The sequence below is a fragment of the Cygnus atratus genome, chromosome Z (genome assembly GCF_013377495.2).
Source record: "Cygnus atratus isolate AKBS03 ecotype Queensland, Australia chromosome Z, CAtr_DNAZoo_HiC_assembly, whole genome shotgun sequence".
Classification (NCBI taxonomy): Eukaryota; Metazoa; Chordata; class Aves; order Anseriformes; family Anatidae; genus Cygnus; species Cygnus atratus.
Window position 1 is genome coordinate 20,834,753 of NC_066396.1, and position 27,023 is coordinate 20,861,775.

Sequence of the window (27,023 nt, forward strand, 5' to 3'; positions counted from 1 at the left end):
AGACAGCAATTTCACACTTGGAAATAAAATTTGCATAGGTTGTTATGTGCCAGATCTACACTGAGTACCTAAACTACCACTGAAATCAGAACTGGTTCAGGAATTACCTCCTTAAACATACTCCTAGATGATCCAACATAATTGCTTTCTCTCAAATACTGAAACCATTAAAAGAACTCATTACACACAACACTATACAGTTATAAGACATATTATCTTAGGTTCCAACAATTGGATATTTAACATTTAGAGCTTTAAAGATACAGCAATTACCTTTTCACAGCAAGTTCTCCTTACAATATGCCAAGTGCACAAAAAAAAAAAACACTGATACATCACATCTAAATATTAGTTTTCAAATAGAAATGGAAGAAGGTAACAATGTTTCTTCTAGTTGGTAGTGGGTGTAGGCCAAGCCACAGGGTTTTATTTACAATTTCAGCAGGAAGTGTAAAGTTAGTTAGTGGTCTCAGCCTAGCTTTCATCGAGTGCATTCATGTCAGAAAGATATTTAAAATCACACCAGTTTTCTGCAAGACTTTTGTCCACAGACTGAAGAAAAACTGACCTACCATTAATTTCTCACTCTGTAAGTACCCTTTGTTTACCCAATGCTGCAGAGAACTAAACTTCTGAAGTGTATGCACCAATAGGATAGCAAAGAACAGAAACGCCAGTCTAGTCAACACAAGAACTAGTTCTCAAGAGTTTCTCAGTAAGTTATCCTTTGCTCTAGGAAGAAAGAACAGAGGAAAAGCATCTGCAACACAGAGATTCTGCATCTCTCCCTCATGAGTTAGCAAGAAATGATAGCAGATAATAAGTAGTATGAAAACAACTGAAGGGCAAGCAGAAGGATGGCATCAGTAAAAGATGTCAAAGATAAAAGTAAAGAGCTTAATAATTTGTTAAAATATTATGTACTAGTTAAGAATGATAAACAAAAATTCCCTGACCATATAAAAATGTCCCTGCCCATGGCAGAGGTGTTGGAATAAGACGATCTTTAAGGTCCCTTCCAATCCAAACCATGCAAAACCAAAATATGAAAAATGCCTGTCTTCTATCAGCAGCTAAAACTTGGAGTTCACTACCAAGAAATTCAGCATTGTTCACTGTAAGAACAGCTGGGCTAGGAACAAATTTCACATTTCTGAGACCCTGGCTTATGAGTCGTGTGAAGTGCCTTGAAAATGAAAAGTAGTTTGAAAATGAAAGTAGTATTAAATATTCATTGAAAATGAAAGTAGTATTAAAAAGAATAGCTTATTAGCATCTATACATTCAAGCTCTTGATAAGTCTTATACAGATAAAAAGCTCCTGAAGGTTAAAAGCATTGTTTCCAAACTGGAAAACACTCTAGTTAGAAACATCAGTCTAAGTAGGTCCTCTATAATACACCAGAAGTAATTCATGAAAAAATACAGAAGCATATTTAAAGGAAACAACTGTATTGGGCTTACGTGGCAAGGTTTTGGTAGCAGGGGGGGCCGCAGGGGTGGCCTCTGTGAGCAGAGCCCAGCAACTGCCCCATGTCAGACCAGAGCCAGCTCCAGCCAGATCCAAAACGGACCCGCTGCTGGCCAGAGCGGAGCCAATAGGAGATATTTGCACTTCTGTGAGAGCATATTTAAGAAAGGGAAAAAAAATGCTGTGTAACAGCAGCTGGGAGAGTGAGGAGTGAGAACCAGCCCCGCAGCCCCCCAGGTGAGTGCAGCAGGAGGGCAGGAGGTGCTCCAGGCACGCAGCAGCAGTTCCCCTGCGGCCTGTGGAGAGGCCCCTGGTGGAGCAGGCTGTCCCCCTGCAGCCCATGGGTCCCACATGGAGCAGATCTCCACGCTGCAGCCCCCCCGTGGAGGAGCCCCCGGTGGAGCAGGTGGATGTGGCCTGGAGGAGGCTGCGGCCCATGGAGAGCCCCCGCAGGAGCAGGCCCCGGGCCGGAGCTGCAGCCCGTGGAGAGGAGCCCACGCAGGAGCTGGGGGTCTGGGGGGAGCTGCCGCCCACATGTGGGGGACCCGTGCTGGAGCAGTTTGCTCCTGGGGGATGGATGGACCCCATGGTAAGAAGCCGTGTGGGAGCAGTTCTTGAAGAGCTGCTGCCTGTGGGCAGCCCCCACAGGCTCAGTTTGGGAGGGACAGCATCCCGTGGGAGGGACCCCGCGTGGAGCAGGGGCAGAGAGTGACCGTATGGGAGTGGCAGAGACGAAGCGCTATAGACTGACCACAACACCCATTCCCCTGTTCCCCTGCGCCCCTTGAGGCGAGGAGGGAGAAGAGGGTAGATGGAGAGAAGGTGTTTTTAGTTTGCTTTTATTTTCTCACTGCTCTAGTCTGCTAGTGATAGGCAATAAATTGCGTTAATCTCCCTATGCGAGTCTGTTTTGCCTCTGACGATAATTGGTGAGTAATCTCCCTGTCCTTATCTCAAGCCATGATCCTTTTTTCATCATGTTTTCTCCCTCTTCCTCTGAGCAAGGGGAGTGAGAGAGCTGTGTGCCAGAGCTTAGTTAGCCATCATCATGAAACCATCACAACAGTATAGCTTACACCTAAATAAACTTAATAAAAACTATTATAATTTTGACAAATAAAACATACATATTTTTTCATATAGAGGGGGAAATCAACTATGAATGCCTGAAATTCACAAAATATTTCATGATTTAAAAGAAATAGTCTTTCTAATAAAAGTAACAATATTTTAAGACATTATATAAATTCACCGTACTACATAGCATTATAAAAATTTTGTTTTCAAATAATATCATCCTGTAACCATTGCTCTTTGACAAAAATGCACACCTACTTGTATATGCACTGTTAATAAAGCTCCCCGGGTTAATTTTAAAGCTCTCTATCTAATTTCCATGGCTTATAGTGAAAAAAAAAATATCCTCAGTGTGAAATCTTTCAACAATAAGCTAACACATTTGTAAAGGTTGTCAGGCAAATATTCTAAAACGGATGTCTTTCCTTGCCAGGTTCTTGATCCGTACACCATGTTGATTGCCTTCATACATTTGAGGCAAATACAAGGATCAGTCAGGATGAGCCAGGCAAGGAGGAAGACTACTTGTTGCTGTAATGTTAAATAAAGTGTGTTCATAGCTAAGAGCACTTATGTAAGAAAAAAATCAGTAAAAAGGAGTCTAGAGAAAAATCTCTCTTATCATAAAAATGTGCACTAAGAAACAGTTTTATTAGCATACAGATAGGTTGATTTTTTTATATTGAGAGAATATTTTCATGAGATATGGGTATTACATTATGTCCCTTGTGGATACTATTGCTCATTTTGTAAAGATAGTGTCTCTAAACATTGACTGTGTTAAGCCCTGTTAATGCTAGCACTTTTAAGAGGCATATTACTGTGCCTATAAAGAGCAATTAAAGTCCTTTTCATAACATGTCAGCTATAAGAGCCACAATTCCCAAGTCACAACACTGCTCATAGCAAAGGCATGTACAATAAAAGGGAGGAGTAAAGGTTAGGAAGAAAAAAAATCTGGATATACATAGTGTAAACACTCCTGTTGGTAGAGATGCAATGGAAAAGAAAGAACACTGCCAAAGCAAGAACCGAATTAAGATCATAAAAACTGTTTTTATTCTTTGAGCAGAGTAAGAAGCAAAAATCTGCCTCCTCCTATTTGATTATTCCTATTCTCAGTGAATCAGTGCTCTGTATTCAATTTTGCGATAAAGGATGCACACAAGAGGTGAACAGTTCCAACATTAACTTCTTTTACTAGCAGAAATAATCCACTAGGCCCCAAGTTAGTCTTATTGCTCAAAAATTTCATATGCATGGATTAATTTCTGTATCCTTTGATGGAGGAATATTCAAATTTGAAGGAAAAAGTAGACATATCTATCACTGAGGTATAGATGGACTTCAGAAAACCATTGCGAAGAGTTGTTAAGCATTATATGAAGCAGCTTAAACTTTTGATGCAAATTTTCTTCTCTGAACACATTCTTCAGCATCTTGATTCTCTTTTGTGCCCAGTGGATTGCTTAGTAAGGATGGGATGCTGAATCATTGCATTTTAGAACTTACACCTTTTTCCGTGGCAACAAATAACATGTCTTTAAGTTTGTTTTATGCCAATGTTCTACTGAGTGATTCATCACAGGGGTCTTATCTTAAAAGGAAAGAAAAGACGCTAAGTGCTGTTACTGGTTTATAAATACAAACCAACAAATCTTGTCAAGAAGTCCCCATACTCTGAGTTTATAACTGTAAAGGAAAACTGTTCATTATCTCTTGTAATGTTCAAACCACGTTTCACTTTTTCCAGTTACAATGTTTATTCTCTATCATCTACTCATGTAACCAGGAGTATTTTTATCTGAACAGCTTATGACCTTTGTTGGTTACCATAAGTATTGAAAAAACTGCCATGCAAAATGGTCTCTTCTTTGAAATAAATGACCTTAAAAAAGAATTACAGTTTCAGTGCTGTTATTACATACCAGCTAAATAAGTGTATCTGTGCCACAGTTTGAAATTCTGCTGTAAAAATAACTATATAGTATTTAATTAAAATTAATCGATAGGGTACACTCTCTTTGATCCTCACAGTTTATTTTTTATTTTGATCAGAATTTTGAAGTTTTTGTGTTGTCACTTAGCTGTGGAATGACTGCAATCAGCAAAAACACATGATGTATTGGTTACGTGCACTGTTTTAATTGGCTTAATATCCCCAAAGACAGTATAAAGGCACTAACCACATATATTAGGGCAGTGAGGGAAGAACATCATGTTGTCTTCTAAAGGAAAGCTACAGTATCACCTCCCCAAGGGGATCCAAAATTGCTGTATTTCTTTCCCAACACTGCAAGCACAGTTCCTGTTTTACTTCCATGCCTCCACTCTGTAGAATAGTGCAGTTAATGGACTGGGATGTGAGCATCCTACAGTGGCACTGGCAGCTTGTTCCTTGTGCAAACTTCTCCAAATGCTTCCTGTTAGACTAACTCCAGCAGAGTATATTAAGAATGGTCAATCATAAAAAAAAATCTTTCAACATAGAGGAAAAACATGCTTTGCATTAAAACTGCAGTGTCACCTCATACCAGAGCTGGCACTTGCCCAACCTCATAAGGAACCGAATCAAACAGCTTAAACTACAGATTAATAATCAATTATTTCTAAGGAGCTCACTAAAAGGTCACAATAGCTGTATGGGTGCTATATGGTGCAAAGGCATGCCAGTTAAAGTGTGCGACGGGAGAAGTGTGGTTTTTATATATGTAAGAGCAGTGTGTATATATATATATATATATATATAAAATATATATATATATGCTGTTTTAATCCTTGAAACAGCAATGATGCATTTCATCAGCTTAGTTATAACAAAATTACAGCTGAAACGCACTTGCTACCTTGGTTATAATTGTTTCAATTTCCTCAAGCAGTTAATCAGTCTTACACGGAAAGATGTGCTGGGAAGACACACTGAATCATAGAATATCCCCAGTTGGACAGGACACATGAGGATCATCAGGTCCAGCTCCTGGCTCCACACAGGACCACCCAAAAATCAAACCTTAAACTGTATTCATTGTAACATTTCTCAGTATTTTTTCCTATAATATTCACATCTTAGTTTCTTCTTCTAACTTACTAATTGAAGGAAGCTAAAAAAAAATGCTCCACAATTTTTACGGTATTTAATTCGCAAAAAGGAAAAAGAATAGCAGATACAATATCTCTTTGTTGTTCATACCTATTAGAACTAAAGTGCTTTTTTCAATGTTTAAATTGATATTACAGTCATTTGTATTTCTGTAGACTATCCACATAAAAATACACTAAAATTTTCGATAGAAGAGTTGAAAACATAAATCAATTGGCATTCTAATAATAAGAGTAATAAAAAACTAACTAACCAAAACAAAAAACTGTAACTCAAGACTCTTGGTCCTTGGCTCTCCCCACTGAGACTCTTCAGGGGTCTGTTGTGGGACTGGTACTGTTTAATATCTTTATAAGTGACATAGTGCGATTGAGTGCACCCTCAGCAAGTTTTCAGATGACAACCAAGCTGAGTGGTGCAGTTGATACAACAGAAGGAAGGGATGCCATCCAAAGGGACCTGGACAAGCTAGAAAAGTGGGCCCACGTGAACCTAATGAGGTTCAACAAGTCCAACTGCAAGATGCTGCACCTGGGTTGTGGAAATCCCAGACATGAGCACAGACTGGAAGAAGAACTCACTGAGAGCAGCCCTGCGGAGAAAGACTTAGGGGTTCTGGTGGATGAAAAGCGCGACATGAGCCAGCAGTGCGTGCTAGCAACCCAGAAGGCCAACTGCGTCCTGGGCTGCATCAAAATAGGTGTGAACAGCAGATGGAGGGAGGGGATTGTCCCCTTCTACTCCTCCCTTTGTGAGGCCCCAATTGGAGTACTGCATCCAGGTCTGGGGCCCCCAGCACTAGAAAGACATGGACCTGTTAGAGCAGGTACAGAGGAGGGCCATGAGGATGATCAGAGGGCTGGAGCACCTCTCCTACAGAGACAGGCTGAGGGAGCTGGGGCTGTTCAGCCTGGAGAAGAGAAGCAGCTCTGGGGTGACCTCATTGCAACTTTCCAGTATTTAAAGGGGGCTTATAAGAGAGATGGAGAATGACTTTTTGCTTGAGCAGATAATGACAGGACAAGGGGAATGGTTTTAAACTAACAGAGGAGAGGCTTACATGAGATTTTAGGAGGAAATTCTTCACTCAGAGGGCGGCTTGGCACTGGAACAAGTTGCCAAGAGAAGTTCTGTATGCCCCATCCCTGGAGGTGTTCAAGGCCAGGTTGGACGAGGCCTTGATCTGGTGGTTGGCATCCTTGCCCATGGCAGGGGCATTGGAACTAGGTAATCTTTAAGGTCCCTCCAAACCCAAGCTGTTCTGTGGACTCTCTGGATGGAAACAACCAAGTGACAGCAGCCACTTTCAGATCTGTCTCAAAGTCAGAATTTTCTAGCTTAAGCATCCCAGGTACAAAAACAATCCTCCCACTGAAAACAAAACAATACAAAAAAAAATGAAATAGCCAACTTTTATGGAAAAGGGTCCATGAATGTCCTACATTATGGATTTGAGAAATCTGGGAGGACAGCTGAAACTTATTTGTATTTGTTTCTAGCACTTGCACTTAATCCTTCTTGCATATTCAACCCCCCAAGAGTACAAACCAAACTTCATATAGTTATCAAGTATTTAAAGCTAGCTTACAGAGAAGTACTCATGTTTCATATCTGCTGTTGTGTGGTTCTCTTTCTCTTCATAAAAGCTAGGTAGCCACCAAAACCTCTATTTGTTGATAAAAATCCCTGCTATAATCAGGAATAAAAAACTAGGACATTTGGGCAGAAGAAGCATATATAGGAATTTGGGTGGAGAGGTGTAGAAAAAAATGAGGCATACAGAGGTTATTTTTTGCATACATTTTCCCCCAGTGTGGTGGCAGATTCAATATAGTCACCTGCTTTTAGTGCAGGCTTCTTTATATATTTCTATGTCCAGCCAAAGAGAAGGGGGAAGGTGGTATTAGCAAGGAGAAGGAAAAAAAAAAAAAAAAAAAAGAGTTCAAAAGGACTGGCTAGCAGGGGAAATAAAAGGACTGTGGTATGAGCGCATATTACCTTTACATGAATTTGTCTGCTGGTGTCTTAAAATTATTTTAAGAATACCTCTAGATAGGGTGTGAGAATAAAGAAAACTAAGCAAAATAAATCTGGACCTTAGATAGCAAGATAGGATCATGCTACTCAATGCCAAAAAAAAAAAAAAAAGTAGAACAGCCAATGAAACAAGTCAATGAACTAACAGGCACAGAAAAACAAGAAACAGTTACCCAGATGGTCATAGTAGAGTGAACAAACTGTATTATCTACTTTGGTAATGGTGATTTGAAGACAGAAAGATGTTTGTATATAAAGTACTGAGAACAAGCTGGCAAATATGGGTAGCATGGGGATAGAAAAGTGCTTTCATTTAAATGCCTACAGGGAATGGTTTTTGCTCTGTTCTGAAACTAAGCAGCAGAATTAAAACTGACAGTCTTAAGAGGTGGGTCTGTGCAAACCTCATGAAGTTCAACAAGGTCACGCACCTGGCTGGGGGCAATCACAAGCACAAATACAGGCTGAGCAGAGAATTAGCTGACAGCAGCCCTGAGGAGCACTTGGGGGTGTCAGTTGATGAAAAATTCACTGTGAGTGGGCAATGTGAGCCTGCAGCCCAGAAAGCCACCTGTCCTGGTCTGCATCAAAAGGAGCATGGTCAGCAGGCGGAGGGAGGTGATTGTCCCCCTCTGATCTGCTCTCTGAGACCCCACCTGAAGCACTGCATTCAGCTCTAGGGACCCTAATATAAGAAGGACGTGGACCTATTGGAGCAAGCCCAGAGGAGGGCCACAAGGATGAATGAGAGGGCTGGAGTGGCTCTCCTGTGAAGACAGGCTGAGGGAGGTGGGGTTGTTCAGCCCGGAGAAGACTCTGGGGAGACCTTAGAGCGGCTTTCCAGTACCTAAAGGGGTTCTGCAAGAAAGCCGGGGAGGGACTCTTTGGAAGGACTATAGGAATTGGACAAGGGCTTTAAACTAAAAGAAGGAAGATTTAGATTAGATATTCAGAAGAAATTCGTTACTCAGAGGATGGTGAGGCACAGGTTACACAGAGAAGCTGTGGATGCCCCATCCCTGGAAGTGTTCAAGGCCAGGCTGGATGGGCCTTTGGGCAACCTGGTCTGGTGGGAGGTGTCCCTGCCCATGGCAGGGGGTTGGAACTGGGAGGTCTTTAAGGTCCCTTCTAAGCCAAACCATTCTGTGATTCTATGAAAAGATTTCTAAGACAGAGATAAAATTTATTTTCCTGATAGCAATGACAGACCATCTTATCATGACCAGCTAAAATCCCATGGAAATTGACCTACCTGCTGTGTCCTTCTTTCAAGTTAAATATAGGAGACAATTTTATTTACTGATCAGAATATTAAAACAGGCCATAGAAAGCACTGGAGCAGCAGAAGCGATTTTCTTCCTGTTTGGTTGCAATGCAAATATAGAGGGATAGAAAATTTTAACACTGTTCTAAGACTCCCCAGGAGAGATTCCACTAAAACATAAAGGAGAGTTGCAAGAAAGCCAGACAGTCAATTAGTGAAACACTCTGATATGGACACCTGTCCTGTAAATAGTACAATGGCAACTGTAAAAAAAATCTACAGTCACTGTATCTCAAGTTTTTCATTATTGTCTGAAGCATTTTCAGCTATGCTTACAAATAATGAGCTTCAAGTTAACAATCAATCTTCAAGTAGATCCAGGCTTCTTGATATTGCTTTTTTTTTTTTTTTTAATTTTAATAAACAAAAATAAGAAAAGAACTCTGGAAAACAAAATGCCCAAAAAGTCTTCAATGTGATTAAGCAGCTACATCCTTTATGAAAATGAATAAACAGCCAAAGTGGTAATGACAGTTGCAGAAATAAGTGATCTTTTAAAACTGAATGTAAGTAAAATTATAACTGAAGATCCTTGAAAACTTACTAATGTATTTTCTCCAGTGGAGCTGTTCCAGAGTCTCATGCGATCATCCGTACCAATGGTCAGCAGATGAAGCCCATCACTTGTATAGCATAAACCATTAACTCTCCCATTGTGAGCTGTATTTGCTGTCAGGAAAAAGAGCTGGTTCAGATTTCTACAGAGGAATTTCTGTTTTGTATAGACATTTAAAGGTATGGTACTTAAAGTAATGTTTAAATGGTAATGTATACGTAAATTAATAATTTAACTCTTGGTTTATAAAAGCATGACTCTCTCCATGGTCACTTAATTTAAAAGAAAAACAATAATAAACAGATGGTATATACAACAGTTCATTGCACATATTGCTTGTAGCTTAATAGAAATGCATTCCATTGATTTCACCTGGCAAAACTGCACATTCTTAAGTAGGATAAAGTGCTAAAATCCAGCTCCATTCTACCACAGCACAACTATGGTGCCCACAAATTAACTCACTCAGAAATAGATAAGGTATCTCTGTCTGCATTATACTGCAGTACACAATTCAGATGTACCTCTTAGGTTAAGAAGAATAAAAAAGCATTATCTGTTTTCCAACAATATTAATCACTATGAATTATGCTACAAAAATCCCTTTATTCAGAACCACAATATACAGTCAGTTTCTACTTTGTGATTTAACTCCACTTACTATGTATTTTTACCTCAGAGCAGAGACTGTTCAAGTAATTTTTTGGCGCTCCAAAATTAAGTATCCTTGGTCCAAAGTTGATCCAGAGTTAAATTTATGAACTATAATCTACAGTACTGAATCTTTCCCTTTAATTTAGTTTGCTTTTTAGGTATAGAAATGTGACCTGAAGCTATACAAATAAGTTGATATTGTAACCCAATAAGAATTGATACTAGGCACCATTAATGTGTAATGTACTGAAAAAAAGAGTTATTTAATTTTACAGGAAGCTAAATTATACTGTCATAAATCTAAACTCTGTTATATACCCTATAGGATATAATTAAGTAACATAATTGATTTTATAGCACCATATCTGAGACAAAATATTCTAGTGGCTTGCATTGGAATCAAGATTAATTTAAATAGGAAAAGGAATGTTCTTTTCGTGGGTTTTGTTTGTTTTGTCTTGCTTTTAAGAGAGGGTAATTAACTACTGGAACAGCTCATAAGGTATGAAGTGATTGTTGATTTTATGAAACCTAATCTACATCAGCAATGAATTCTTCTGCTCATAAAATAGATGGCAAATTTTCCCATTTTAAGGGAAAAATCATTTAGAACAGAAACAATACTGTTGTCAAGGAGATGTCTCTAAACAATAGCCCCAACCACAAACACACTCCCTGTAACAGATGTACCTGAAAAAATTCAACGGAATGTGTTATGCAGTAGGTAACAGCTGGGTTACCATTACTGCCCTTGCTGGCCTTAGTATTCAACACTTAGGAAATATAAGAAAGCTAGTTACAAATGGATTACTACCAGTTATGGTCTGTTTTACCTGCCTCAGAAGATGCTTTGGTCTTTTCTCCATTGTGCTGATCAAGCGTAGTTAGACATCCAGATGCTCTCCTCACATCCCATAATTTTACTTTACTGTCAGCACTAAGAAAAGCAAATTTCACTGATGTATGCATTAGGGAAAATGCTTTCACCCACATCAATATCTGACGTTAGCCAACCCACCTGGCACTCACCCTGGTCCAACAACTACTCTGAACTACTCATCATGCAGTCATGTTCAAGCCAATAGAATTTCATGAAGAGATTTTAAGACAGACTTCAGACTTTTGTTTACATGAATTAATAAATACAGCTGGTACCCTTTAAGCACCTAAGTTAAGAGTGAAATGGTTGCCTGGGAACTCAGGCAACTGCTTTGCTATCGCAGCAGTATAGTGTCACTGGTACACAAGCTGGCTACCTACATGTAGGCTGGCTAAGTCACACGCTCAGTCCTCATACAGAACAATGACGGAAAAAACAGTGTGACAGCTGGCTTCTGTAAGAATATACTGGGGCTGACTACATTGTCACACTGGCACAAGGAGGGAAAGACCAAATTTAACTGTATCTTCACCAGCAACAAAACCTATGCTAACTGTTGTATAGGTTCCTGCACAGATTCAGACAGCAACACTGCAGGCAGTGCACTTTGTTTGGCACCTTGATTTGAGCACTCCACTGGTGTGCTTCATGTGTACCACAAGACTCCAAAGTATACACGAGAAAAATTAACAGAAAAGAGCATTTTCCATGCACTAAGTGCATGTGTTTAGATATGTTTACTAAAATGATTTGCACAGTTCCCCTCAAATTAAGCATTCTCTTTGATTAAAACAACCAAAAACATAGATCACTTTTCACCCCAGCTAAACAAAGACAACTGCAAGGACAGTACAACCAAACTGCTTCTTAGATAAGCCATCCTCTACCTGAAGTAAAACATGCCTTTTCCTTTGCATTCTCAAGTTAAATCTGCGCATTAATAGTGAAAACACATATAGTAGATATATACTGACTGACCAAAACAAAAACAACCATCTATAAGATTATTCCACATCTGTTCTGCACCTGACAAAGTTAATGTTTAGATTTTTAATGTAAAAGCATGCTCTTCTGTGCTCCCCTCCGCTACAGACTGGTTCTGTTTACTTCCAAGAGGTATTCCAACTGAATAAGTTAACACATTACTCTGCTGCAAACAGATATTGTAGGACCATAAATACAGGTCATTGAGCTTATCATACAGTAAGCAACCAATTGCAGGTAGTTCACTGAAATATTCTTGACAAGGGCATATAAAGAGATTTGTTAGTACAAAAGCCTGTCATCCAGTTTTGATGATGCAGTGTCTATTGGCTAATCTTTTCAAACCATTTCTAATGAGAAAGAAAGAACTTATCTCTAGTGCCTGAAACTGAAGAGAATGGAAAACATCTCTTCTCTGACCATTCCAGTCTCCTGGCAGAACTACAGAAGTGCCTAGCATCATTTAGAGAAATTTAAAACATGTTTCACAGGCAAGTCACATAAATATATATACATACAGTATATAGTATAATATTTTTTCCCTCCCTGAAGTGATGACAAGCAAACATACAATTGCCTAGGAAAATAGTTACATTGGATAAATAAGATCAGTCTAGATTCTCCTTTTAGCAGTACTGGTCAGTTTCTCCTCTCTATATTTTCATTACTTCAGTGTTGACAAGTCTTATCCATATTTGTCTTGGCGGGCAGAAAGACTGCATTATGTTATTAGGAAATAGTAGTCCAACAATAGTAGTAAATCAAGAAATGAAGCCAGGAGAAACATATTTAACATACAATTACCATAAGGCAACATAACAAGATAGGTAGATGCAGTTTATAGTTACATGACTTTGAAGCAAATTGCTTCTGGAGATGTCAACAAATCAATATTTAATAAATATCAAAAATTGCTACTCTTTGTGTGATGGAAAGACAAGGTAACAGTTTTTCATTTGCTAAAACAAAATCACACTGTTAAAAAATTTCCCAACTCTTTTGAGCCTTCTAAAAGCACAGCAGCACAAACCAAGGGCATGTAACCCCATCATTGAAATGAATTGTGCAGACTTGAATTCTGTAGTTGAATTATTCAAATTTCACTCTCAATTTAAAAAACAAAAGCAAAAACAGCCATTTCTCTCTATAATTCGAAAGGAAAAAAACTTGCCATTCAAAAAACTGAGTAATGCCAGAAAAATCAAATCTCACCATTTCAAAAGCTATAGGAAAGCCAAGAATATCTTTTACATTGAAAATTACTGGAATGAAAAAAATGGTCTGAGATTATCAACATACAATTCATACTGACTGAATTATTGAAGCTGGGAATTATTTCAGCTAACCTACCTGCACTATTTGACATAACTGACCGTGATTAACCAGGATGGTATTGTGAGCTAAACATGTATTACTTTGTTATAAAACAGATTAGCAACATGCATACCATTAAACAGTATGAAGTGAGCATCTCTACAGTGCTATATAATTTGCCTGTAACTTTAAATGCTACTACTATTTTCAAAACTCTGTACAATCTTCCTATAAAATAAGCATAATTTGGATAGCTCTTCAGGCTGCTTTTTTGGGGTAAGATCTACAAAAATGAAAATAAGTTAAAGCAAACAATGAAGACCAACTTTCAAAGTGCATTTGAATTGTAAAGTACATGCACAATAAATACATCAAATTTTGCCAGACTTTTTATTGTATGTAACAGTAGAGCAGCATCTCTACCTTGCTGTTGCCAAAATATATTCATGACGTGGGGACCAAGACACTGCCAGTACTTCTTGCCTGTGACCTAAAAACAGTAAGAAAAAGCTTATATTATATTCTAGGAAAATATTTATACACACTATTTTACATAAATGACTAAAAGTAAACCAAATGATTAATTCTATAAAACAGACCAATCCAGAACAATAATCTAAATTGCCTAAATTGTAACATGTATTTGGATTTTGTGAAAAAAAATGATTTTGAGCTAGAGATTATTCCCCTTTCCTCTTGCTCATGTGAGACTGCAATGAGCTGAATGTGAGGCATGGAGTATTACACATGTATATCTTTTGATAACAAAGATGGTTTTATATGTGCAAAATACAATATAAAACAGCACAGCTCTTGAGACTACTTTAAATATCATTATTAAATTGTAGCACTGATGTTCTTAAATGCAGAAGAAACATTACTTCTGTTTTTCAGCAAGTCTTTACAAAATATTTAACAAAAAATATGCTTATCCTATAAAGCTTTATTCAGCTTACCCTTTAACATTCTGCTCTTGAATTTGGGGTAACCTTTATTATGTTCCAGATATTAAGATATTAAATGTCTTAGTGGTAACATACCCAGTGCAACTTATCGGCAAGTAATATATACATATAAACTTTACAACTTGGAAAGTTTCAAAAACATTAAACAAATACAGACAATAGGAAGTCTGGGTCAACCTAAATGCAAAGATTGTAACTAAACTTCACATAATAATATGAGCACACTCCTGAAAAATAAAGTCATAAAAATACATTTTTGCTATGCAGTTCAGAGCTATGTGAACCACCTTGATTCTGGTGCATTAGTTGGCTTTCCATTACTTGACCATATATATAAATTCTCATCCCTTAAAAAGTAAACACTAGAAAAATAAGGGATTTTAGAAAAAGTTCTGAATATTACTTGATTTTACTATAACCTCCTAAATATACTGGGAATTTCTTATAAAACACCCACATACCTGCTATTAAACAGTGCTTTGTAGCAAAATAACACTAGACAATAAGGGCAAATTCTTATTAAGTGCAAAAAGTAATACATTACAGAATAAGAAAAAGCTATGGCTTACTAAATTAGGTAAATACGAGGGATTAGATGTTATTCTTCTAGAGTAAGTAGTATCTTACTTTTTATTGATACCACTAAAAAAATATGCAAGCATCTCTAAAGGATATTTTGTTAAAAACAGTAACTTTTTTGCTCTATAAAACAAAAACGCCCCAAAAAAACAGAATCCCTGATACTGAATTTATGTGAATACAAAAACAATGCTAACACTTCACCATGTAATAATTAGTAATCACTATTGATTAGATCATGAAAATGTCCCAACATTTGTAATAACTATTCATTAATTAATATTTGTATTCTCCAATTCATTACCACTAGACTAACACCCAGAAGAATCTTTTTCACTGTGCAACTTTCACAACTGGCACTAAATACATTAGTCATCTTATTTACAAAGAATACATTGTATACAATGTTTCTTTATAGGGCCTAGTTAACTCAAAGTAGTTATTGTTTAACATTTATGTTTCAGACTAAAAGTACCCTGCAGAATGTGAGAACAGGATCCAGACTTCAAGTCACAGAGCTGTACTTTGGGGCTTTTGGTACCAACTGTAAACAAGAGAAACAAAAGACAGCTGAAAAAATACCATAATTTGAAAGAACAACAACAATCTTAGCAGTAACAAAGAAATCGAAGAAACTTTTAGCTGCCTAACTGTTCATTTAATGAGAGTAACAAGCTCTGTAACATTTACATTTTTAGTGCAAGTAAATTTACTATCTAACAAATAACATGTAGAATCTGGGGGCAAACAAGACAGTACTCATACAACTTAAGAATTAAAAATACGATCTCTTCTTTAAATACTTTTGGGCTAAACAGATAAATTGTTTAGTTGGAAGCAATACGAACTCAACCACTTAAATGACTTATTCTGTTAGGTTTTAATAATCTTTAGAAGCTACTTATGTACTTAAAGGTAACTTAGCCGTAACTAGGAATTTTCATCTAGAAGGTGAATGGAATGATGTATTATTCCAGAAGAACAAATGAGAATTCTCATCAATACCATTCAACCAACTGAAATGTTTTTTTTCAAAAATGTATTTTTTATGAAGACTGAAATTATGTAAGAATGTCATGAGGAGAAAAAGTTATAAATATTACTTGCTTTTTACTACAACCTCCTAAATATACGGAATTTCTTAAAAAACACCCACATACCTGCTACTAAACAGTGCTTTGTAGCAACTGGAGACATGTGATGGCTATAGACTGTTCCCTCAAAGTGAAATACATCTGCAGGCTGATAATAAAAAGATTAAATTAATCAGACTGTAAATATGTTATCAGAATGTAAATCCTTACAATTAAGTATTTTTCGAGTCACAGCTACAAATGAGACTAATAAAAACACTACTATTTGCACACTAACAATAATTCTCTGAGTTAGAAATCCAATCATGCAAACATTGCTAAGTAAGAAAGTCTGCTTACAACACTAGACAAATATGCTAGAGCTGGGAGGAGACCCAGAAGAAAGTCCAAGGAAACTGGCTGATCAGAAACATGAATTCAGAGGATTTATGGATTATCATAAATTAAAAGTAAGCAAAGAAAAAAGAGCAAAAAAGAAAGCTGCAATATGGAGAAAAAGTCAACAAGAAGGAGGTACTCGGCCTAGATCTAAAAGCCCCTTGTCAATGCACAAGCCTCGCATGCTAACTTACATTCCTAAAAATAATTTATATTTATAAAAACAAACAAAAAACCCACATAATTAGCCACTTTGTCAGCGTTAAAAATTAATGACATATAATATTGGCTTTAATAATCAGTACAATGAATTTCAGGTATCATTGCTTTTGTTGTCCAAGTCTAAAATACTGTATAGAAAAAAACTAATCTTCACACTAAGTTGTTTCTGTTTAGTGGAAGAACAGGTCAATCAATTACCTTCAAGTGAACTTGTAAGTGATGCTCACAAAACCACCTGGAAAATGAACTGAACTCTGCGTTTAGGAGGAGATTTAGTGACTGCAAATATATCTTCACACCTCACAAATAAAAAGTCTGTCATCCTAGGAACATAACTTATACTTTTTTAAATTTTTCATTCTTTCACTGTGCATTGAAACAACATTCAAATAGCACCAGTGTAAATCCATTAATATATGAATGCTGGAAGCACAGTAAACTGCTCCACAGAATTCATTGTTCAACAGTTAGGTGCTAGGATTAATGAGTCCACCTAAAAGCCTACAAGAACTGTTATCTATTAAAGTCAGTTACATTGGTTAGCATTTTCTTAGTGGCTTCTCTCATTCTCCACCAATTTTTAGAAAAAGTATCTGTAGTATTTACAACAACAGAATTTTGGACTTAATGACCCAGCAAGTTCATTACAACCCCATGTGACTATTGCTCTCCATATAAAACACTTTGTCCTCTTTATTTCTAAATGTCAAGAAGATCAGTCCTTCAAAAGCAGTATTTGTACCTTGGTTACTTAAAATAATTAGCCCTGCGGTACACTGCTGTTGCTTCACAACACAACCAAATAAACTGGAGAGGGGAGGAGGAGGAGAGGGGAAGATGGGGAGAGCAATCCCAGAGAATGAGCTACACCTTCAGACCAGTGGACAAACTTATGTAGCATAAATAAACTAGCTGTATTCCTGTTCACAGCAAAAACAGAAAGGAACTGTCCCAAGGGCTCCATGCTCCCATACAGTTTAAGCACTCAGGTCTTCAGAAACAGGCAGCTACACACCAATGAATGTATGAATGCCAGAACCATGCTACCCTGATGCTGTACCCACAGTTCTAACAATTGGCTGTTTTTCATCCTTCTAAATGCCCTCTCCTTGAGCTCTGGGTGAACTGCAGATATGAAATGAGTGACATGTATAAAAAGAAGCCTGAAGTTGCAGAAATTTTTTCTTACTTGTAAAGTATTAGTATCCCAAATTTTCAAGGTTTTATCAAATGAGCTGGATGTAAACATGCCAGTATCATGAGGATACCACTGGACTGTCTCCACACTGAATCTATGTCCATCAGGATGACTCCTAAAATGAAGTAAAAGATTCCAGTTGGTTAGTGTCTTGGTAATTCAATTATACCTAAGTTTTCAAGACAAACTAGTTATTTAGGTGTCTCAAATTTCAATCAGCCAGTATAAATTGCTTAACAGAGTCCTTATTTCAGCAATGTAGGGATCATTTACCTTTTCAAAATATGCTATCCATAGCATACCTTAAATTAAGATCTAAGATTAAGTCTAAGGCATAAAAGGCATTAATGTCTTTTGAAATTTTTCAATTCTTATGCTTAAAAATCTAATGTTTAATGTTAGGGCCTAACACTACGAACATCCCACTACTACATCCCACTGGCTTAGAACCAGATCCATTGAAAAAGACAGTCAAATAAATGGTTCATAAAATTCATGATTATTAGCTAATAATTACAGCTAAAAGTTATTGGAAATTCAGGTATACTAAAGTCACCAGACAGCAGTAGATTAAGTTACTGAGAGTTAATTTTTTTTGCATTCACAAATATAAAAGGAGGAATGATATGAAACTTTCAACTCAACAATGCATAGTAACAAAACGTAATCTAATTAATAATACATTAACAGTGCTGGGAAGAAGGGACACCAGAGCCAATCTTTTTACAGCTCCAGGATATGATTCAACCAGACGGACTCTGAACAGGACAGGCAGTTCCACATACCTGCTAGGCCACTCATATCTGAGCTGCATCCACACGGATTCAGCTTCAGGGCCCAATACCATGCTCCCAGGTTCAGAAGCACCACACTGTTGTGGGTTAACCTTGGTAGCTAAGCACCACCAGAACTGCTTGCTCAGTCACTCACTCTCCCCAAGTGGGATGGGAGAGAGAATTGGAAGGGCAAAATGAGAAAACTCATGGGTTGAGATAAGAGACAGTCTAGTAACTCAAAAGAAAGAAATAACTGAACAAAAAGAACTAAGAACAAAAAATGAGTAGCGCAAAAGCCATCGCTCACCACAAACTGGCCGATGAACAGACAGTCCCTAGGCAACAGCAGCCCCTGGAAAATTACCCCCCCACACCTGCCCCAAGTCCGCGTGACTTTATACGATATGGAATACCCTTTTGGTCAGCTCAAATCAAGAGTGCAGGCTGCATTCCCTCCCAGCCTCTCATCCAGCCCCAACCTATTCGCCAAGGGAGCGCAGTGAAAAACAGTGAAAACCTGGATGCTGTGCAAGTCCTGTTCAACGACAGCAAAGACACCGGTGTGCTATCAACACTGTTTTGGTCACAAATCTAAAACACAGCATCAGGCAAGCTACTATGAAGAAAAATAACTCTATCCCACTTGGACCCAGTACACATGCAAAAGCAGTCCAACTGGCTCTTTCTGGAGCTAGTGAAGGGCTCACAGGATTTCTTCACTCCAACTCTTATCTGTACATTGTTCTTTCAAGTCTCCTGGCCTCCAAAGTGACAACTATTGCCGGGGTATCATTGTGTAAATACAGATCCAGATCTTCTGTATAGATCTGGCACTACACCTAAGCTGATAAACATTTCTGTTTACTTAGGTTGCTAGAAAGCACAGAAGGTATCTGAATGTCTTTAAATAGAGTCAGCCTGAAGCCAGGACTGACAATACTAAGAACTATTGAGCAACTATTGAGCTCAGTTTAATAACTCCTCATTGGTTATCTCTAAGCCATAACCCTACAACAGCCTGTTACCTTGTGCTTAGTCCACCCTGATTTTGGGCACCTATTCTAGAGGGGACCAGGGTAAATATCTTCAGTAGCCGTAGTGCCAGGAAACTAAGCCTGACTCAGTGTGAACTTACTCCTGCAGAGGCATTTGTACACACCATGCAGAAAAATATCAACTCACTGTGCAGAAAATAAATAAATAAATAAATAAATAAATTCGTGGAACTAATTATGCTGGTGCAGCAAATACAAGTGTACAGCCCTGGACTGTGTTCAGTACTGCACCAAAACAGTCGGTTCTCCCGTATTCCCTCTTGAGTAGCTCTGCAGAAATCATCTCTGCCTGGCCAGGCTTAGTCATGGCCATGTGCCATTCCACTTGGCTTCATCTCTCGAGGCATTGTAAGTTTCTAGTTCATTCTAAATGCAGTATTTTTCCCCATTACTCAGGATATCCCAATCTTTGCTACAAAAGAAAAATACAGAAATAATTCTACAGATGGTAATGTCACTATCACAAATCTTGGATAGGTTTCAAATAGAGAAGACCTACACAAACTATGTATTATCTAGAAGCTGGTACTGTTCAGTTGCTCTCAAGTGTCAGTTTTTACTACATCACAGCACCAATTGTACGAAACCAGATAAAAGCTCAGTGTTGTGATGCCCAGCAGAGCAAGGAAAAATGTAAAAATTTCTTTTTTATTCCGATGATAGCCCCTTATTCTAGATAGGAAACATTGGGTATCTTGCAGTCCACTGTCTGGAATTATCTCCTCTAATGGCCTAAACTACTGTACCCTCAGCTAGCCCAGGTCAGGATCTATTAAGAAATAGCTTCAAAGGGCATGTTACGAGAGCTTATTCTTTAAGCAAATTTCATACCAGAGTTGCCTTGTGCCCTGCAAACTTGGAGCACAGACAAACCTTTGCAATACGTAATTATCATATGTTTCAAAGATAGGAGCCAGACAGTCAGATGGGAAGTATTTCTCACTGGTAATTATAAATTCATTTATGATGTCATGAAGTCTGCATGAATGGTATTCTAATATCTGAAGCTGTATCTGTAGCTAATTAGCTACAATAAGTACTTAAGACATACCAGGAAGCTACACAAATACTTGGAATAAATAATTTGAGGCAAAAACCCTGCTATGTTTACTTTAAGAAATAATAACAACCCCATCATTGAGAACACTGTGCTACATACACTTAGATTTGCTACTATGATTTAAACTTCTGTACAAGTGACGAGAAATAAAAGACAAATCTACCCAAATAAACACCTGCTCAAGAAACAGACTGCCAACTTGCTATACTCATAAACATATTGTTTAAGTATGGTATGCTTCAACGTACCAGACTGAGAAGTAAACAACGGCTTGATTTTAGCACAGATTTATATTTTATTTTGCTGTGTGTTATTAGCACACATTTCTTCAGTTTGCTGTGTTTCATAATTTATTTCAGTTTTGGGATTCAGGGATATATAGTCATTACTTGTTCTTAATTACAATTTTAATTTATTTTGTTCAAGAAGTCCCAGCCATCAACACTTACCAAATACAGCTTACTTGCAGTAGGTTCTGTTCCTACCCATTTGTTTTGATGTAAGTTCTACAAGTCCTTTTTCTTTCTTACGGTCCAAGATACCAATCTGGGACTCTGTATCTGTTACAAATATGTTCCACTCTTGCTGATCTATTCATGAAGCTCTCAGACCTCAACTAATCTGAAGACTAGAGAAAAATAAGGGAAAAATGTAGCTACTGACTTTTTTACAGAGTTGGATAGATCTTGTTGTTACCCTCAGATAAAGTTCTAGCCTATGGGAAAACCTTAATATCTAAGCACAAGGAAAAAACAGCTTTTGCTAGAGGACAAAGCCAATAATGGACAAATTTATACTGTCTGCAGGGAAGGTCTTACACCAATAAAAGTTTTGAGTTTTTTACTGATTATACAAGCATTATGGTAGTACCCAGTCTTCAGAATAGTATGTCCAATTTTTGTTAGTAATGCATCTGTCCTCATTCAAACATGTTCTTAAAAAGTTCTGCATTAATTACTACTAGACCTGATGAACTTAAAATAGCTACTTGTAAAGCTGGGAGCAGAGAGAGGGGAAATTTGACACTGTTCCCCATGATATCCTTGTCTCTAAATGGCAGAGACATGGACTTGATGGATGGACCACTCAGTGGGTAAGAAATTGGCTGGATGGTCGCATCAAAGAGTTGGGGTCAATGGCTCAATGTCCAGGTGGAGATCAGTGATGAGTGGTGTCAGTGTTGGGTCACTAATGGTCAGTACTGGGATAGGCACTGTTTAACATCTTTGTTGGTGACATGGACAGTGGGATCAAGTGCACCCTCACCAAGTTTGCTGATGACACCAAGCTGTGTGGTGCAGTCAACATGCTGGAGGGAAGGCATGCCATCCAGAGGGACCTGGGCAGGCCTGAGAGGTGGGCTTGTGTGAACCTCATGAGGTTCAACAAGGCCAAGTGCAAGGTCCTGCATCTGGGCAGACGCAATCCCAAGCAGAAAAACAGGCTGGGTGGAGAATGGATAGAGAGAAGCCCTGAGGTGAAGGACCTGGGGGTACTGGTTGACGAGAAGTTCAACAGAAGCTGGCAATGTGTACCTGCAGACCAGAAAGCCAACTGTATCCTGGGCTGCATTAAAAGAATCATGGCCGGCAGGGCGAGGGAGGTGATTCTGCCCCTCTGCTCTGCTCTCATGACACCTCACCTGGAGAACTGTGTTCAGCTCTGGGGACAGCACAAGAAGGACACAGAAGTATTAGAACAAGTCCAGAGGAGGCCCCCGAGGATGATCAAAGGGCTGGAGCACCTCCCCTACAAAGACAGGCTGAGGGAGTTGGGGTTGTTCAGCCTGGAGAAGAGAAGGCTCCGGGGAGACCTTGCAGTGGCCTTCCAGTACCTAAAGGGGACTTACAGGAAAGGTGGGGAGGAACTCTTGGTCAGGGAGTGGAGTGATGGGTCAAAGAATAATGGCTTTAAACTAAAAAAGAGGGCAGATTTAGATTAGATATAAGGAAGAAATTCTTTACCGTGAATGTGGTGAGGCACTGGCACAGGCTACCCAGAGAAGCTGTGGATGCCCCATCCCTGGAAGTGCTCAAGGCCAGGCTGGATGGGGCTTTGGGCAACCTGGTCTGGTGGGAGGTGTCCCTGCCCATGGCAGGGGGGCTGGAACTGGATGGTCTTTAAGGTCACTTCCAATACAAACTATTCTGTGATTCTACCTAAAACCCACAACTGTAAATATTTTTTTTTCCAATTAGCTGAACAAGTTATGCAAAGGTTATTTTTCCTTTCCTTGAACACATAACTATTCCAAGACACATATATGTTTTTTAATGCAAGAAGTATTTCTACAACAGTCATGAAGTGATCGCCTCATAGCTGATTGCATAAAGTCAGCAGATTTTAATATAAACTAGTAAGAAATCTCAAGGGTGAAGAATTGTGACATGGAAGAGGATTTTTTTTCTTACTGTCAAAACATGAGACTGGAGTACTATCTCTGACCATGGTCTACATCAACGCAAACCTCTCTACTTTAGTTTCTATTTGAGCACAATTAATCCTCTCCGTTTTAACTTTCAAACTACCAGAGATCTGATCAAACAGTATCAACAATGAATCACTGCACATGCATAGTAGCTGTTAGAATCCAAAAACTAACAAACAAACAAAAAAAACCCAACAATCCCAATACTTAGTAAATCACATAAATTGTCACAACGTTTCTTGCTTTTTTTTCCCCTGTATGTCAAAAACATAAGCCACAATCTACTCCTCAAAGATTTCTGGCACTATTTTCATGTCTTCTATAGCCTAGAAATAAGAAAGCACATTAACCTGTGAATTTAGTGCTAGTATCTCAACATATATCACTATGAACTTTTACAAGAATTTCTGAGTACATACCTTCCCACAGAACAAAGTGCTTTACATGTGTAACTTGGTTTTCTGCTCAGGTTTTCAAGGTCATAAAGTACAATAACACCATCGGAACCACCTGATAACATGCTGAAAGGGTAAATAAAGCAGTCAAGTTACACGTATGATCTCAATTTGATCAATATAAGTTCAGAAATAAAATAATTTGGTATTACCAAAAGACAGTAAAGTGCTTAAAAACATTTTTACCAAACTAAAGTACATACTTACTATCTTCCCTCAACAGGCTCAATATCAAGGCTGTTAATACCATTCCCATGTATTCTTTCCACATCTCTATCTTTATTTAATTCCAAACTTAGAACCCTTAAAAAAAAAAAAAGAAGAAAAACAGAGATGAACAATAAGAACAACAGATCTTTAAAATGTTGCTATGTAGTTAGAAACAGCTAAAATCATATTTTCACCCCTCCTCCATGCATCTAACCCATTCCCATATTTTTTCTTTTTTCCCCAAAATTAGACTTGCAGACACAATACAATGCTGGAAATAAGACTTGAAAATTTGACAGAAAAAGTATGTGTTGTTTGGAAGGTAAGATGGAAGTATGTATGTAAAACAGGCTCAAAGGAATACCAAAGCCGCACTTGGGGTCAACATATGAAGCATTAAAACAGGAATGTAGTTTAACAATACAACATAGGGTAAACATTACAAAGTATTTGTCACAGCTGCAACAAATATTAGTTACTTCGAAGCTTCATTATGTGCCATCACTTCTACTTGGAACTATGGACACCTAGTGGACAGATTTGTTTAGTTTAACAAATTAGAGTATTTCCTGTCATGGCACAATCTTTGGGTGTTATGTTTTCTGCAGCACCAAATAAAAAGTATGCCCTCCACATGGTGAAGCTTCCCTGAAACATCTTGGAGCTGTGATTAGTATTTTCTAATATTTTCTGTGAGAAACTTAAAATCACAGAATCACAGGATTGTCTAGGTTGGAAGAGACCTCCAAGATCACCCAGTCCAACCTCTGACCTAACACTAACAAGTCCCCCGCTAAAGCATATCACTAAGCTCTACATCTAAACGTCTCTTAAAGACCTCCAGGGATGGTGACTCAACCACTTCCCTGGGCAGCCCATTCCAATGCCTAACAACCCTTTCAGTAAAGAAGTTCTTCCTAACATCCAACCTAAACCTCCCCTGGCACAACTTTAGCCCATTCCCCTCGTCCTGTCACCAGGCACGTGGGAGAATAGACCAACCCCCACCTCGCTACAGCCTCGTTTAAGATACCTGTAGAGAGCGATGAGTTCTCCCCTGAGCCTCCTCTTCTCCAGGCTAAACAACCCCAGCTCCCTCAGCCGCTCCTCGTAAGAGTTGTTCTCCAGACCCCACACCAGCTTGGTCGCCCTTCTCTGGACTCTCTCGAGCACATCCATGTCCTTCCTGTAGCGAGGGGCCCAAAACTGAACACAGCACTCGAGGTGTGGCCTCACCAGAGCAGAGTACAGGGGGACAATCACCTCCCTAGACCTGCTGGCCACGCTGCTTCTTATACAGGCCAGGATGCTGTTGGCCTTCTTGGCCACCTGAGCACACTGCTGGCTCATATTCAGCTGACTATCAACCAGTACTCCCAGGTCCTTCTCGGCCAGGCAGCTTTCCAACCACTCATCTCCCAGCCTGTAGCGCTGCTTGGGGTTGTTGCGCCCCAGGTGCAGGACCCGGCACTTGGCCTTGTTGAACTTCATACAGTTGACCTCAGCCCATCGCTCCAGCCTATCCAGATCCTCCTGCAGAGCCTTCCTACCCTCGAGCAGATCGACACACGCACCTAACTTGGTGTCGTCTGCAAACTTACTGAGGGTGCACTCGATCCCCTCATCCAGGTCATCGATGAAGATATTAAAGAGTACTGGCCCCAGCACTGAGCCCTGGGGGACTCCACTAGTAACCGGCCTCCAACTGGATTTGGCTCCATTCACCACAACTCTTTGGGCCCGGCCATCCAGCCAGTTTTTAACCCAACAAAGCGTACGCCAGTCCAAGCCCCGAGCAGCCAGTTTCTTGAGGAGAATGTTGTGGGGAATGGTGTCAAAAGCCTTACTGAAGTCAAGGTAGATCACATCCACAGCCTTCCCCTCATCCACCAAGCGCGTCACTTGGTCATAGAAGGAGATCAGGTTCGTCAAGCAGGACCTGCCTTTCATAAACCCATGCTGACTGGGCCTGATCGCCTGCTTGCCCTGCAAGTGCCGTGTGATGACCCTCAAGATAATCTGCTCCATGAGTTTCCCTGGCACTGAGGTCAAACTGACAGGCCTATAGTTCCCCGGGTCTACCCTCCGGCCCTTCTTATAGATGGGCGTCACATTTGCTAGCCGCCAGTCGACTGGGACCTGCCCTGAGAGCCAGGACTGCCAATAAATGATGGAAAGCGGCTCGGCCAGCTCCTCTGCCAGTTCTCTCAGTACCCTCGGGTGGATCCCATCTGGCCCCATTGACTTGCGTACATCCAAGTGCTGTAGCAGGTCACCAACCATTTCCTCGCGGATAGTGAGGGCCACATCCTGCTCCCCATCCCCTTCCACCAGCTCAGGGTACCGGGTATCCAGAGAACAACTGGTCTTGCCGCTAAAGACTGAGGCAAAGAAGGCATTGAGTACCTCAGCCTTTTCCTCATCTTTTGTAACTAAGTTTCCCCCCACATCCAGTAAAGGATGGAGATTCTCCTTAGTCCTCCTTTTTGTGTTGATGTATTTGTAAAAACCTTTTTTGTTATCTTTAACGGCAGTAGCCAGATTGAGCTCCAGATGAGCTTTGGCCCTTCTAATTTTGTCCCTGCACAGCCTCGCAACATCCTTATAGTCCTCTTGAGTAGCCCACCCTCTTTTCCAAAGATTATAAACCCTCCTTTTTCTCCTAAGCTCGAGCCACAACTCTCTGTTCAGCCAGGCCGGTCTAGTTCTGTGCCAGCTCGTCTTTGGGCACATGGGGACAGACCGCTCCTGAGCCATTAAGATTTCCTTCTTGACGCGTGCCCAGCCTTCCTGGACTCCTCTGCCCTTCAGAACCACCTCCCAAGGGACTCTGCCAACCAGTGTCCTGAACAGCTCAAAGTCAGCCCTCCGGAAGTCCAAGAGAGTGGTTTTACTGGTCCCCTTCCTGACTTCGCCAAGAATAGAGAACCGAACCATTTCGTGGTCACTCTGCCCAAGACAGCTCTCGACCACTACATCTCCCACCAGTCCGTCACTGTTTGTGAACAGAAGGTCTAGCGGGGCACCTCCCCTGGTAGGCTCTCTAACCAGCTGCGTCAGGAAGCTATCTTCCACGCTCTCCAGAAACCTCTTAGACTGCTTTCTCTGGGCTGCGTTGTGCTTCCAGGATATGTCTGGGAAGTTGAAGTCCCCCAAATGTTGAAGTTGAACTCTGGGAAGTTGAAGTCCCCCAAAAGGTTACAGGC

At 39.5% G+C, this 27,023-nt stretch overlaps 1 protein-coding gene across 2 annotated transcripts in view; it reads right to left on the bottom strand.

Annotated features, from left to right (window-relative positions):
- The window catches only part of ERCC8 (ERCC excision repair 8, CSA ubiquitin ligase complex subunit), a 36,433-nt gene that overhangs the window by 8,434 nt on the left and 976 nt on the right, over positions 1-27,023 (bottom strand). The window contains exons 2-10 of one of the 2 annotated variants that reach the window (XM_050716222.1): positions 24,851-25,003; positions 23,815-23,910; positions 23,572-23,673; positions 17,825-17,948; positions 16,102-16,183; positions 15,417-15,485; positions 13,821-13,887; positions 11,053-11,156; positions 9,554-9,678 (exon numbers count right to left, since the gene is read on the bottom strand). In XM_050716222.1, coding sequence (XP_050572179.1) covers positions 9,554-9,678; positions 11,053-11,156; positions 13,821-13,887; positions 15,417-15,485; positions 16,102-16,183; positions 17,825-17,948; positions 23,572-23,673; positions 23,815-23,910; positions 24,851-25,003 — 922 coding nt within the window. The remainder of the gene's footprint in view (positions 1-9,553; positions 9,679-11,052; positions 11,157-13,820; positions 13,888-15,416; positions 15,486-16,101; positions 16,184-17,824; positions 17,949-23,571; positions 23,674-23,814; positions 23,911-24,850; positions 25,004-27,023) is intronic. The other variant, XM_035553604.2, reaches the window with a different exon arrangement.